Consider the following 13,726-nt stretch of genomic DNA (forward strand, 5'->3'; position numbering starts at 1 on the left):
GTAGTAATTCTAAAGTACACTATACTTTTTTGCCTTCTTAGAGTTAAGAATTTCCAGAGTTGACATGATTAATGTCAGAGATGGCACACGCACACCGAGTAACTCAGAGACTGAGTGGGGCCGTTTCTCCTGCTCCGATCCATGCCGGGAGCCAAGAAACGTGGTCACTGAAGAGAATTACGATCCTAGCTACTTTTTAAAAAGCACTGTTAACATTCTATTTAACTAAATAACCCAGTCTTTATAGTTAAGAAAAATACTGGGAGTATCCATGTAACTCCAGTGAGGGAATCTGTCACCATTCTCTGGTCTCTTTGAGTTTCAGACACCTTGTCCCAACTGCAGACAGCGACATCAAGTTAGCACCTGTCAGGAGAAACCTTGACAGACTCACACACAAGTATTTTTCAAATCAAGTGTTTTATTTCAAAAACTTCATAGTAAGCCAAAAAGCTAAAAAGAATGTGTGAAAGGGAACAGAAACCACAGAAACAGATGCAGTTCCAGCCAACAACCGCATGGCCCATTCTGTGCAAGTACTTCAAGAGAACCTGAAGGTGAAGATGTATCATGAACGACACACTTAGGAAAAATTAAAACACTAACTTTACGTTATTATAGCTCACTCTTGAAGTTTCTGGACTAGAAAACGGAGAAGATTCCCAAGACCTATTTTCTTTCTCAAAGGAATCATCTTCTTGGAATGCAAACTTCTGCTTAAGTGCATGGGATATTAAAGATACTGGATCCCAATGTGAATCTTGTCTTTTCCTCTTATGAATGGGTCTACCTCCAGGTGACCTATTTAAAAAAAAAAAAAAGTTTTTTAATTAAAGCCTTGTGTAATGTAGCTCCTTAATGACAAATACACCAGAAATATAAGCATAATACATTACAACCTAATGATTCTTCAAGATTAAAAATTTTCACCAAAGAACAAGGAATCTGGAAGGCACAATGAATTGGGAATCAGAAATCCAAGAAACCATGATTTCTTCTGGTGGGTGGGACTCCACCACAATCTTGTTGGGACCTGAGATTATCAAATATCTCACTGTGCTAAAGATCTTTATTTTTAATTTTCTTATTTTCCAATGGAAAATTTAAAGAATTATTTAAGAACTTTCTAAGGGGACTAACTGAATTCATGAAGAGAAAGCTATTGGGCCAATCATTCATTCAGTCTTCACTCAATGCTTACTACTACACCAGATTCCATTTTATAATTTGAGAGTACAGCTATATCCTACCCCCATGGAACATTCTGGTGACAGGAAATCATCAACAAACAAGTGAGATCACTGCAGACAACAATGCATGCTATGAATAAAATTAAGTAGGTAATGTGACAGTGACTGGGACAATAGCACCTTAGATGAGATGACCAGGAAAAACTTCTTTAAGGAAATGGCGTCTTCTCTATAAATGACCCCAAGTCAGCGTTAGTGTAAACATGCAGTGGAGGCATATGTGAGAAAAAAGAAAAACAGTTACAGCTGGAGCGCAGAGAGTGACATGAGAAATAGGTCATGAGGTCAGAGACAGAAACAAGGGCTGGACCCTCAGGGTACTGAGAGGACACAGCAAGGTGTCTGGATTATATGCTAAGCATGATGGAAAACCATCAAAGGGTTTTAAGCAGGGAATGGTCAGATTGAACTTCAAGTTTTATTTGTTTTCTTTTTTGTTTGTTTGTTTTTAAAGATTTTAAGTAATCTCTACACTCAGCATGGGGATTGAACTTATAACCCCAAGATTAAGAGTCGCATGCCCCAACTGAGCCAGCCAAATGGCCCTGGACTTCAATTTTTAAAGGATCACCCTGATTACTCTATGGAGAAAAGGTAAGGAGGCAAGAACGCAGAGAGCCCAATTAGGAGGCTATTGCAGAAGTCCAAGTCAGAGATGGTGTCTTAGATTGGGGGTGGCAGTTAGATCATGAGGGTACACACTTTTTTTTTTTTTTTAATTTTTATTTATTTGACAGAGAGAGAGATCACAAGTAGGCAGAGAGAGGAGAAAGCAGGCTCCCTGCTGGGCAGAGAGCCAGATGTGGGGCTCGATCCCAGGACCCTGGGATCATGACCCGAGCTGAAGGCAGAGGCTTAACCCACTGAGCCAGGTGCCCGAGGGTACACACTTTTGAACTGTATGCTGATAGAAAGGAAATGGGAAGGAAAGGAAAAGGATGATTCTAGATGTCTGGACTGAACAGACACCTGGGTGATGAACAACTGAGTGATGGTGTTGCCATTTACTGAGATGCAAAAACTTGGGACAGAACAGGTTTTCAAGGTGGAGAAAGTGGACAGGTAGGAAGGAAGAGTTCTGTTTTGAACACGTGAAGCCTGAGACACCTCTGAGACAAGCAAATGATGTCAGGCAGGCATTTCATCAAGGAGGCATCGAATACAGAGGAGAAAATCAGGGATAGAAAAATAAATGTGAATGTCATTAGCATATCAATGGTATACACAGCCACAGGACTCCATGAGATCACCAAAGGAAACAATGTGGATATAGAGAGAAGGGGACTGAGGTCTGAGCCTTGCACATGCCAACATAGACACCAGGCCGAGAAGCAAGATTAAGCAAAGGAATAAGGCATGGCCAGTGAAGTAAGAGGAAAACCATGTGTGATTTCCCTGAAGCCAAAGGAAGAAAGTGTTCCAAGGAGGAGGGAACCACAGACTGTATCAAATACTGCCAAGATACCAGGTAAGAGGAACACTAAGAACTGACCATTGTATTTAGCAAGAGAGTCACTGGTGACCTTGATAAACAGCAGTTGTCAGTGGAGTGATGGGGACAGAGACCATATGACAGAGGGTAGAAGGCGGCTGTGAGAAAAGCAAAAAAACTATTGACAACAAGAATTTATAGCAGAAAGAGGAGCACAGAAACAAATAATACCAAGGATACACGTGTTTTGAAGATGGGAAACAGTCAAGTATGAGGAGAATAAAGTAAAGAAGAAAACTCTGATGATACAGAAGACAGAAGGGATAATTTTAAGTAAAATCCTTGAGAGGATGAGAGAGAAGGGGAACCAGTGACCCAAGGGAAAGCCTGGACATGAACAATGATACTTTATTCACAGTAACAAGATAGAAGGCAGAGAACATGAATAATGACTTTGTAAATGTAAAGAAGGAGGAAGTCTCATCTGATTATGGAGTAATGTATAATGCAAGGTTAGCTGTAGAAAAATGAGGTACTGGGGGTGGAGGGTAGAGTCTATTGGCCTTGCTGTGTCTCCAGTGATGGTAGTAGTCGGAACACAGTCTGACACTGACTGGGCCCGATCGGCCCTCTTGCTGGAACAAGTGTGCCCATCTAGCCACAACATTTTTCTCTGTACCAGGTGCTTCACAAATGATCAAATCATAACCTCATTAATAATGAAATGATGTAGCTTTCCTAACACTATTATATAGAAAATGTATTTATTTTCTCACAAAAAACCTCAATGAGGGATTTCCAAATGAACATGGCAGAGCTCTGTGAAATCCTACTAAAATGACAGTAAAGAAAAGGACACAATACACACAAAGACAAAGAAATTATGAGAGAGTGCATAAGAACCACAACAAAACATTGAAAGCTGGAAAGCTGATGAAAGCAAAGATAATGGGGGGTGAGCTGCCTCCCTGAAAACAGGGACTGAGGAGAAGTCTACACACTGAATGAAAGGTTAACTCAAGACTGAGTCCACAAGTGCCCAGCATAAGAAATTCAAAAAGGAACTCTTCAGGGCATGGCATCATGAAATTTCCAAACACCAGGACTAAAGAGAAGATCTTAAATGTTTCAAGAATAAAGAAAAGGCTGCATACATGGTACCAGGAATGAGAATGACATCAGCTTCTGACATCAGTAGGAACACTGGAAGCTAGAAATCGATGGAACGACATCTTCAAAATTCTGCAGAAAAATGATTTTCTGCCACTGTATACCCAAACTATCAATGAACTGTGAGAATAAAACAGTAACATTTTCAGATATGCAAAGTCTTTTTTTTTTTTTTAAGATTTTATTTATTTATTTGACAGACAGAGATCACAAGTAGGCAGAGAGGCAGGCAGAGTGAGAGAGAGGAGGAAGCAGGCTCCCCGCTGAGCAGAGAGTCCGATGCGGGGCTCGATCCTAGAACCCTGAGATCATGACCTGAGCCGAAGGCCCTCCTTTAACCCACTGAGCCACCCAGGCGCCCCCAGATATGCAAAGTCTTAAAATAGTCTCCCTTTTTATAGATCCTTTCTCAGGAAGGTATGGGAAGATAGGACACCCCAGAAATGGGTAAGGCAACACAAGTGAAAGGGTACAGAATGCCCGTGATGATGGCCAAGCAAATTCTTAACATGGCAACAACACAGCAGGCTTGCAGGAACCAGAGATTGGAGCAGGACAGAGGGCTCCTACCAGGGAATTTATTTTAAAAAGAAAAAGAGAAAGAAACTCAGAGAGACATTAACTGCAATAGAAAATAAAATTATTCAACAAACAAAACGTAACTATAGCAAAGGAAATGGCTTACCTGTGACTGTTTACTGTTATAAAGATGTAAATTCTGAATACTGATTTAAGTAAAGCCTACGGATTTAATTACATTGGGAAGATGGAACAAGAGGAGTATTTGTGTACGTGTTAGAGGATAGGATGGCTGGGAGAACATACTCTTGAGTTTTAACAAAGGGAAGTAAATACAGTTAAAGTATCAAGAAATAGCAAAGGAAGTATGTTGTTTAAAAAATACAGATAAGACACTAGAAGGAAGAGTAAAAAAACTGGAAAAGGATTTTTTTCTGGGAGGTGTTTGGAGTAAAGAGGAATAAGAGAGAAGACTTGTCTGTGTGTACTTTAATAAATACAGTAAGTCACTAAAACATTAACAGAACTTGCTTCATTTCTCAAGTTATGGTAACATACCGTTCAATAGCACGAAGTTTAACCTTATTCATGTCCTTTAGTACATCCAACATGTTTGGAACATCTTTATTTTCCTGGTTTTTTGAATGACTGTAATTGGTCTGACTGTCAGCCGGGTGCTGTTTTTTCATTTCATTTGCAGAATTATCTGAGTCACACATATTATTAGATCCTGACTGTGTGAGAGGAGAACAGGTCGGCTGTGGAGAAAAAAGCTCAGGGGGCAGTGGAGGAGGAGGAGGAGGAGGAGGGAAAAGCATTGAACTTGAAAATGGATCTGGCTGGGCACTCAGTTCAGCAGTCCCTGGTGATGGTCTTTGTTCCAAACCATGAGGCTCATCATTCAAGTCAAAGAAGCCTAAAAACAAAGTAGTCTTTTGAAAAATCATGCAAAATTCTCTCTAACATACCACATAACTAATTAGAACCAAAGCAGGGACAATTTCTGTAATGTTACTGAAATAATAATAGGGTGGCCAGGAAAGAGAAGGAATCCCATCTGCTTAGTAATTTTGATAAGAGTCAAACCAAAAAATAAATTTATTTTTAAACCAATTAGGATTGTCTGTGTAGGCCTTTAAAGGGAGGAAGGGTGAGAATGCATTTTAAGAAGAAAACTATAAAGTGCTTTCTCAGTAATTAACATACAATCTGAATTTCATCATCTATTTTTAAAAAAGCGAAAATATAATTAACAATTTATAGTTAGAAACACTCAGACTGGTACGTTATCTTTATGATGACACTGTAGAAACAAACTATTTTCTAGGCAAGAGCCTAGGATGGGTACAGAGTACTTAACTTTCACAACAGACTTGCTCCCTAAAGACTGTGTTCTTAACATGACTGTTTTAAAAAATGTATGTGTGTATCTCACTTTAATTGCTATTATATAATATTTATATATTATAAATATACAACACTATATGAACATTTCATGTTATATATGAATTATACACGTGTGTATATATTACATGTATGTTCTTTAAAGCAAGTCACATCTCTAAACATGGAGAAAAGAATCATCTGCAATACACTATTCAACTTGAATTTGGTGGAAGGATAGCAGCAATAACTTCAAGCTACAAATACATGCTCTTCTTTCAAATTAATATGTCCTTCCTCATAAATTTCAATGCTTTTCTGAAGAGGTAGAAAAGCTTCCTTAGGAAACAGTCTTTTTAATTCAAAAGCCCAATCTTCAGCAGTATAGCTGGAGCCGATCCCAGCCCCCTCACTGCAAACGTGCCTTAACTTACTCTAAATAAACACCATGCCTAGTAATTGCACATCCCCAAATCCTAGATTTACCGAACGTCACTCACAGGCAGTGCTCGCATCAGACACTGTCATTGGCAGCAGGGACAGAAACTGCTAGCCCCGCCCCATCGGACTGAAACAAACCCCACGTGACTCACCAACAAGCCTACTGGCTTTCAGTTCCCTCCTTCCCACGATGGCAGCGATCTGGGTGCGAAGAAAAGTCAGCTCCTCTTCAAGGGCAGCTATCTTTTTAAATGCAGTTTCACCTACAGTCCCGTCACTTTTCATTCGTTTATTCTGTCTGAGAACAGGTGAAAATGGATTTCAAACTGGTTGAAAAGAATAGAAAAATTCCATTTTCTCCTCTTCTTCATGTTTCCATATACTATTTCTGTGCATAGAAGGAAAAAGTACACAATGACATAATAGAGGGAGGGAGAGAGAGTGAGAAACGGAAGGAAACTTTCCTGGAGCAATAAATTCTTTCAGTCAAAGAGGAATAAAGACACAAAAAAAATAGGGAAGTTCTCTTTATCCCTTGATTGTCTCTAGACTGGCTGAGGACAAGGACAACTTCTTATGTAACTCTGTATTCTCAATATCTGGAACACAATGGTTATATTACCAAAAGTGGTAAGTGAATGAAGGAACAAATCTTGCTCTTAGACTATAAAACAAAAATAATTATCCTGTAACTGTTCTACTTATTAGGTTTAAACACAGTACAGATTGATTTATTTAGAAATAATGTTGATTTACTTAGAAATTCTACATATTCTGAATATAAGGTACTGAAGGGCCTAATTTAATATTCAGTATTATGTTAGGGGTAAGTTTGTGGTATTCTGTTTTAAAATAGATAAACCTGTTTGATATATAATAAATTTAGCCAGAATATTTGAATAATTGACCCTTATTGTGCTAACAGCCTATTACTGAACATACTAACAAATGAGTTAGTACTCCACAACAGTAACACATCCTAATTTTGAAATATTTTTAACATCATTGCCTGGTACATAGTAAATACTAAATACCTTTTGGTTAAATATATAAAATAAATAAATATATATAGTATCTAGTGTAGGAAACAGCTTTCTCCTAAAAATGGACATACTGATTCTGACATTCTTTTAATATTATTCTTTCCTAGTCCTGCATTAAGAGAAATGGGAAAAATGAGAAACACCCAGTCATCCTTATTAGGAAGACACAGGGCAGTAAAAACGGTAAAGACAGACAAAAGGCTCAATTAGTATGATCAAACTTCAACACATGCAAGAACTCAGATTATAGCCCATACCCACTTTCCAAAGTATATCAAATTACCGAAATCTGAGATAACTGGCTTCTTCATCATTTGCCACACACAGAGTATCAGCAAAAGATGGAACTACAGATCCACAGTTACCAGAGTCTACAGAGTTCAACAGTGGGATCAACTAAAGAAAAAAAAAGCAAATAAATAAATAAATAAATAAATAAAGTCAGAGCTCTGCAGGGGTCTGCGGCGGGGGTGGGGGGTAGGACACATGCATGCCCATGGAAATTACATAAATTAAAAATACAAGAGTGAAAAGGAAAAAGAATATTCAATACCAAACATGCATCTGTTAGCAAGAAACAATACTGAGGAAAATGTTATTCTAAAGTCTAAACATGTAGCAATATCTCTACCCTGGTTAATATCATCTATCATGAAACACAAACTAGAAGAATAAAATAAGCTATTCAGGTGTTGCTTTGTACCTTCCCAACTCTGAATGTAATTACTCAAAGAAGTAAAAACAAAAACATACAACAAATGACTTGTTTCCACTAATAAGCTAAAGGTTTTTGGCTTACAAGAAACCTTTCTTCTTTTGTTCTACTGACTCTAGTACCGAGGTTATTTTAGACATAGTACTTAAACAATGCCTATTGACAGACTTACCTCAAAATTAGGCCTGGGACAAGGTTCTAGAGGAAGGATTTTCCCAATAATACGAACAATACTCCGAGCTGATCCATAGTCTTTATTTTCTCTAATCTGCAAAACCTATTTATACAGTGTTTGAAAAGTACTCTGTTAAAGCATGTTTATATCTTTGAAGAAAAGCAGATGTAAATGCATTAACACTTATTTAAAAAAAAATACATAATGGTATACTCAAAGTATTTTCTTCAAAGAATTAAACTTTATTCATATTTGTCTTAAAAAAAAAAAAAAAAAAGGATGGGAGTTAACCTATATAATATTCCAGGAAGAACGGTCTTTCTGATAATGGCAAAATACCTTTGGGAACTTTATTCAGAAAATTCCCAGCTAAACATATCTTCTGGCCCAATCAAAAATCAACAATTTTGAGTTTCTCGAGCATGAGGCAGTACAGAGAAAACTCATGTAATTCCCTTTAAAGGTGAGATCCTTTTTAGGGGTATAAATAAATCCTCTTTAGGGGAACAAATGTAGATAATTTTAAAAATTCTTTACTTACAATGCAATATATCAGCTAGAAGTCAGTTCTTAAAAAGATGACAGAAATGAAATGTGCTACTGTAATTCAAATACCACCTATCTGTTGCCTTGGGCTTTCCAGACCGTATAAACTACTCCCACAGGAAGCTCCCCCAAAACAGGACATAACATTTCTGCTCTTGGCAGAGATTTCAACACAAAGAAAGCACTTTCTCTTTTTAAAAACCATTAAAACTTGGACTTTTCGTTTTTCCTCAGATCCTATAACAAGGACAAAGTTTATTACAAGTAACAGATATAGGTAGCATCCTAACAGCATCTTCTTGGAAATATCCAATAAGCGGATGGATATACAGTTCTGGAACTCGAGAAAAAACATCTGGGATTTAGATGGATTCGGGAATCATCAGCAGACAGAATACATGATAGGTAAAAATCAAAGCCATTTGACTAGTTGAGAAGAACTGGGGCGAGAGAGGAAGACCCAGAAGCCATCGGCACACTGGATGCCATCCCTCTGCTTTTAAGTAGTAAGGGTTCTGAATGTATCTGATCATATCCAAACACTTGAGTCTAAGATTAAATACTGATGCCACCAATTCCGCCAGCTCAGTCTACATAAAGTCCTCCATGAATTCTGTATTCATTCTCCACTCAACCGTAAAGGTCCTCTGCCACTTACCCCTGTTTATCCAACTGAATTACCTACTCACTTTTCATTAACAACGACACAAGCTCTTTTGAGTTAAGCCATTTTCCTCATTGTCTCAAAGACAAGCCAATATTATCCTAACTGCCAAGCACTCACCCATGTGCCCAGAGGGCCCGGCTCTATCTCAAGCCCTGGAACCAGCTTTTTGCATATCTCTTCTAATGCCAGATTCACATTCCTCTACACATTTGATTCTCTCTGCTCTCAGGAGCTTCCTAGGCTCTGAAATCCGAAACTAGTTCCAAGGAGTACCATACAATAGGACACCTAACTACATATAACTTCATTTCATTTGCATTTTTCTCTTTGCTTCATTAGATTGTAAAGTCTTCGCAGGCAAAGACATGTTTGTGTTGGTTTTCAATCCTACAGGGTGGTAGTTCTTAACCATGGGTATACTAGAATCACCTTGGAAGGTGGGTTCTAAGAGAAATAAAACACAAACCACATTTGTAAAATAAATTTTCTAGTAGCTATATCTGAAAAGGTAGAAGGAGACAGGTGAGATTAATTTTCTTAGTATATTTTATTTAACTCTATGTATATATTATCATTTCAACATGTAATCAATATTTTTTAAATAATGGCATTATTTTATATTCTTCTTTTCATACCAAGTCTTCCAAATCCATTGCATATTTCACACCTATCAGAGATCTCAATTCAGACATTTCAAGTGCTTGAAGATGACATCTGGCCAGTGGCTACCATACTGACTAGCACAGCCTGGAGTATACTGATCCTGGACCTAGTAACACTAGAATCTCTGCCAGCCTGAGCAATTATATTTAAAGTGTTCTATAGGCCACTCACACACACTCTTCCTAAGAACCACAGGTCTGGAGGTTTTGCTACAGTGAGGGCTACTCACTGTACATAAATAGCCACCCAACTCTTGGTTAACTCGGATGGTACCTTCATGTCTTACTCTGCAAGTTCCATCCTGACAAATTCTTGTTCTTCTCTCTCATCCCTTCATTGCCACTGACCATCTTCACCATTCTGATGCTTGCTTCTCCTTTTCCTATTCCTGATCCAGCACCCTCATGCTGACTTTACTGGTGTGACTTTCCTACCAACCAGAGAATTTTAATTGTTTCAGTGATATGCTTACTACCAATCATGAACTACCCCAACAACGCTTAGCTGGAGAAAAGAAATCACAGAAGAGCAATATTCAGAAAGACTACAAATCCAAGCTGACTTCAGCTGAGTATTCTGCACAGGTATTCTGCAACCCCTTCAGAACATGTCTTGTTCTCTACCGTGTTGCCCAAAGCAATCCCTAGTCTCTGCAATCTACAATGTCACCATTTCTGTCAGTAGCCTTGACTTTGCTCTTAACTGAGAAAACTGAGAACTCCAAGGTGACAAACCTCAATTTTCATTTCTCTACATTCAAAACCTCTCCACCGTCTCTCAATTTTTTCCTACTCGACTGTCCGTCTTTTTTCCAAGGCTTATATACTTATATTCCTTATCCAACTACCTTCTCAAGGGCACTGCTCAATCACTCACTATTTCATTTGAATCTTAAAATTTTTCCTGGCTGTGAGGTTCTTCCTCAATGCTTGCAAACATTAAGTTATCTCTAACATCAATTTGATGGGTCGCTCTTGATCTCTTTTCACAAACTTTTCAAAAGAATGTGCTGATGCCACCTTCCTTCTTCAGTCATTCTTCAAAATACAAGGCAGCTACCACTCTCCACCTACAGAAACCCTTAAAGGCATCAATAATCTAATGATGAGCAAATCTTTTACTCAAGCTGCCATTATCTTTGATCCCACTATTTCTGAAATTCAAAATGCATCAATAACATCCAAAACATCTTCCATTCTGTCAAAGTCCATGAATTCAAATATCAAAAGAATGCAAATAACCTTAAATCTCTTTTTCCTACATTCTAGAACCACTTATCTATCTGTAAGATCTTTGTATTTATATAATCCAACAGCACATCTGGCTCACCTTATCTCCCTACTCAAACTAGTTCCTCATACTGAATTGCCCATTTATAATATTTATAATATAATAATTGCCTATTTGTAATTTATAACCAGTCTTTCAACTTTTGTTTAAAATCTTTAAAGTATCCTGGACTATTACTCTCTTCTAATTCACAACAAATAGCAACACTTTGCCCATTCTGTAAACCCAATTATTCTTTCTTATATTCAATCTTGTATTATAGTCTGTATATGTTTCTTATTCCTCATATTTTATTTTAAACATCATGAATACAAGAACCATGTATTGCTACTCTGTTATCACCTGCAGAACCAAGCATATTGTCTTAGATGTAGTAATGCTCCCTAAGTAGAGAAAATTGGATTTGCTTATAATTCTCAGATCTAAGTCATCCTCTCTCAAGATTTATGCTGAATTTGTTGAACTATAACTTGCCTTATATATCCAAATACCAAAATTAAATTACCTTAAATAAAACCACTAGCTAGTTAAAAATATATTTTATCTATGAAAGCAAAAATATATTTTGCTGCATTTGCACCTTTTGCTGGCATTTGACCTATCCAGTAAATAGGTTCCTAATAATCTTATCCTTTTTTAAGTAAACTCTACCTCCAACGTGGGGCTCAGACTCACAACCCGGAGATCAAGAACCGCATACTCTACTAACTGAGCCAGCCGGTGCCCCTAATCTTATATCCCTTTTAATTCAAACTACCAAAGGTATACTATTGCAAACTCACCTGTTACACCTGAAAAGAAGCAACAATTTTGCCTTAAATGTTTACATATAGATCATTTTCAAAATAAGACCCAACAACAAATACAACAGTGTCATTCAAATCCATTAAAAGATATTTACCTGGTCTATGGGAACACCAAAATATTCCAGCATTTCTCTTAAGATATTCAATATGAGTGACATTGATGAGACAAATACATAAGCGAATTCAAGGAAACATTATCAGTTTCTTGATACCTTCAGGAAAAATAATTTAGAAAATATTACTCTCAACAAAAAGAACCAAGAAACAAAAAAAGAATGCCACAAAACTGTATTAAGTAACCTGAAGGAATCCTTTCGTTTCACATTACGCCATCAACTAATTCTTTTGGCCAGCAGTATTTTGAAGGAGAAAGTTAAAGAGAAAGAGAGGAATGGAGAAGTGGGGATGAGCTCGTAAAGGAAACTTCAATCTATCAGTTAAATTTCCATTAAAAGTTCATAGGATGTTTAAGCCTTCATTAATAAATATCAACCAACAATGGATTGGACACCTGGCAGGAAAGACTTTAGGATAGCTGCGATAGCGAAGTCTCCGCTGTCCGGGAAGCTCTGAGCTGAGCTCAGGCGACCCTTGAAAGAAAGCAGGCAGGGGGCCGACTCCAAGCTTTCCTAAATGAACAGCGGCTCTCTCTCACAAACGAATCCGGGTACCACCCATCCTCCTCATTTTAAGCTAAGGAATATGAACCCCAGATATACGACTTATTCACCCAGTAACAGGGCGAGCCTAGCGCCCCGTCGTGTCACTCGCTTTGGCCGCAAGCCTCCGCAGAGGCTCTCCAACCCAGCTTGGTCGCCTTGCTCACCCTCCTCCCAAGTCGAACCTCCGAGCAACCACCGGAACATCAAGCTGCCGCGAATACGCAGTCTGCGAAGCTCGTGGTGCAACCGTCCTGGTACAGGAGCGCTCGGACGACGACCCAGGTCGGCCCGCGCGGCACAGTTTGCAGGCCACGGACAGTAACGACGCCCCCCCCACCTACCCGGGACTGGGCACTGGAATCCCCTCGCTCAGCCCTGTTCCCTCCTGCGTTTCCCACCCACCCTGCGGCTCGCCCCCAGGACTGGCTCCACTTCCGCCTTCCTAGACGAAAATCAAACTCCGCGGGCCAAACTCATGCCGGATCTCATTGGACTAGGCTAAAGACCGCTGCTTGGGATTGGCTGCGGAATGACGTCAGGTGAGTTACGGTTATTTGACCGGCTGCTGGGATTTTTCCTGCCCCTTCTTCTAGGGGGCGGACCTTCCGCGAGTCAACCAATAGAAGCCTATAGACAACTGGTGGGCGGGGCAGGAGCGCGCAGAGAAGGTGACGCACGTGCAAAACGTGTCTTCATGTCGTCCCCCCCCCCCCCCCCCCGTTAACCTACTGGTGTCTACAGCAGGGCGTTTTGGAGCCATTATGGGTTTTGGGCCCTGCCCGCGAGCCCGAGTTCGTGCCAGTTCGTAGAGAAAGTGTGTCGTCCCCTTCACCGGACCCTAAACGGGGCCGCTCTCCCAAGTACTTTTGCCGTGGAGTCGCTATTTATTGTTTGACCACTTCATTCAGCGAACATTACGTTTATGGGACTCAGTGCTCGAGGGGTATGTAGCTTTGCTGTACTT

General features: G+C 39.2%; 1 protein-coding gene across 1 annotated transcript; it reads right to left on the minus strand.

Moving 5' to 3' along the window:
• Positions 1 to 403: 403 nt before the first annotated feature.
• MTFR2 (mitochondrial fission regulator 2) lies at positions 404 to 13,183 on the minus strand. Its single transcript, XM_047734788.1, has 7 exons — positions 12,927 to 13,183; positions 12,196 to 12,312; positions 8,126 to 8,230; positions 7,522 to 7,634; positions 6,348 to 6,493; positions 4,930 to 5,287; positions 404 to 801 (listed from the first exon to the last, which is right to left on the minus strand). The coding sequence occupies exons 2-7, from the start codon at positions 12,256 to 12,258 to the stop codon at positions 594 to 596; spliced, it is 993 nt and encodes a 330-aa protein (XP_047590744.1). The 5' UTR covers positions 12,259 to 12,312; positions 12,927 to 13,183; the 3' UTR covers positions 404 to 593.
• Between the last annotated feature and the right edge of the window lie 543 nt (positions 13,184 to 13,726).

Source organism: Lutra lutra, chromosome 6 (genome assembly GCF_902655055.1).
Source record: "Lutra lutra chromosome 6, mLutLut1.2, whole genome shotgun sequence".
Taxonomy (NCBI): domain Eukaryota; kingdom Metazoa; phylum Chordata; class Mammalia; order Carnivora; family Mustelidae; genus Lutra; species Lutra lutra.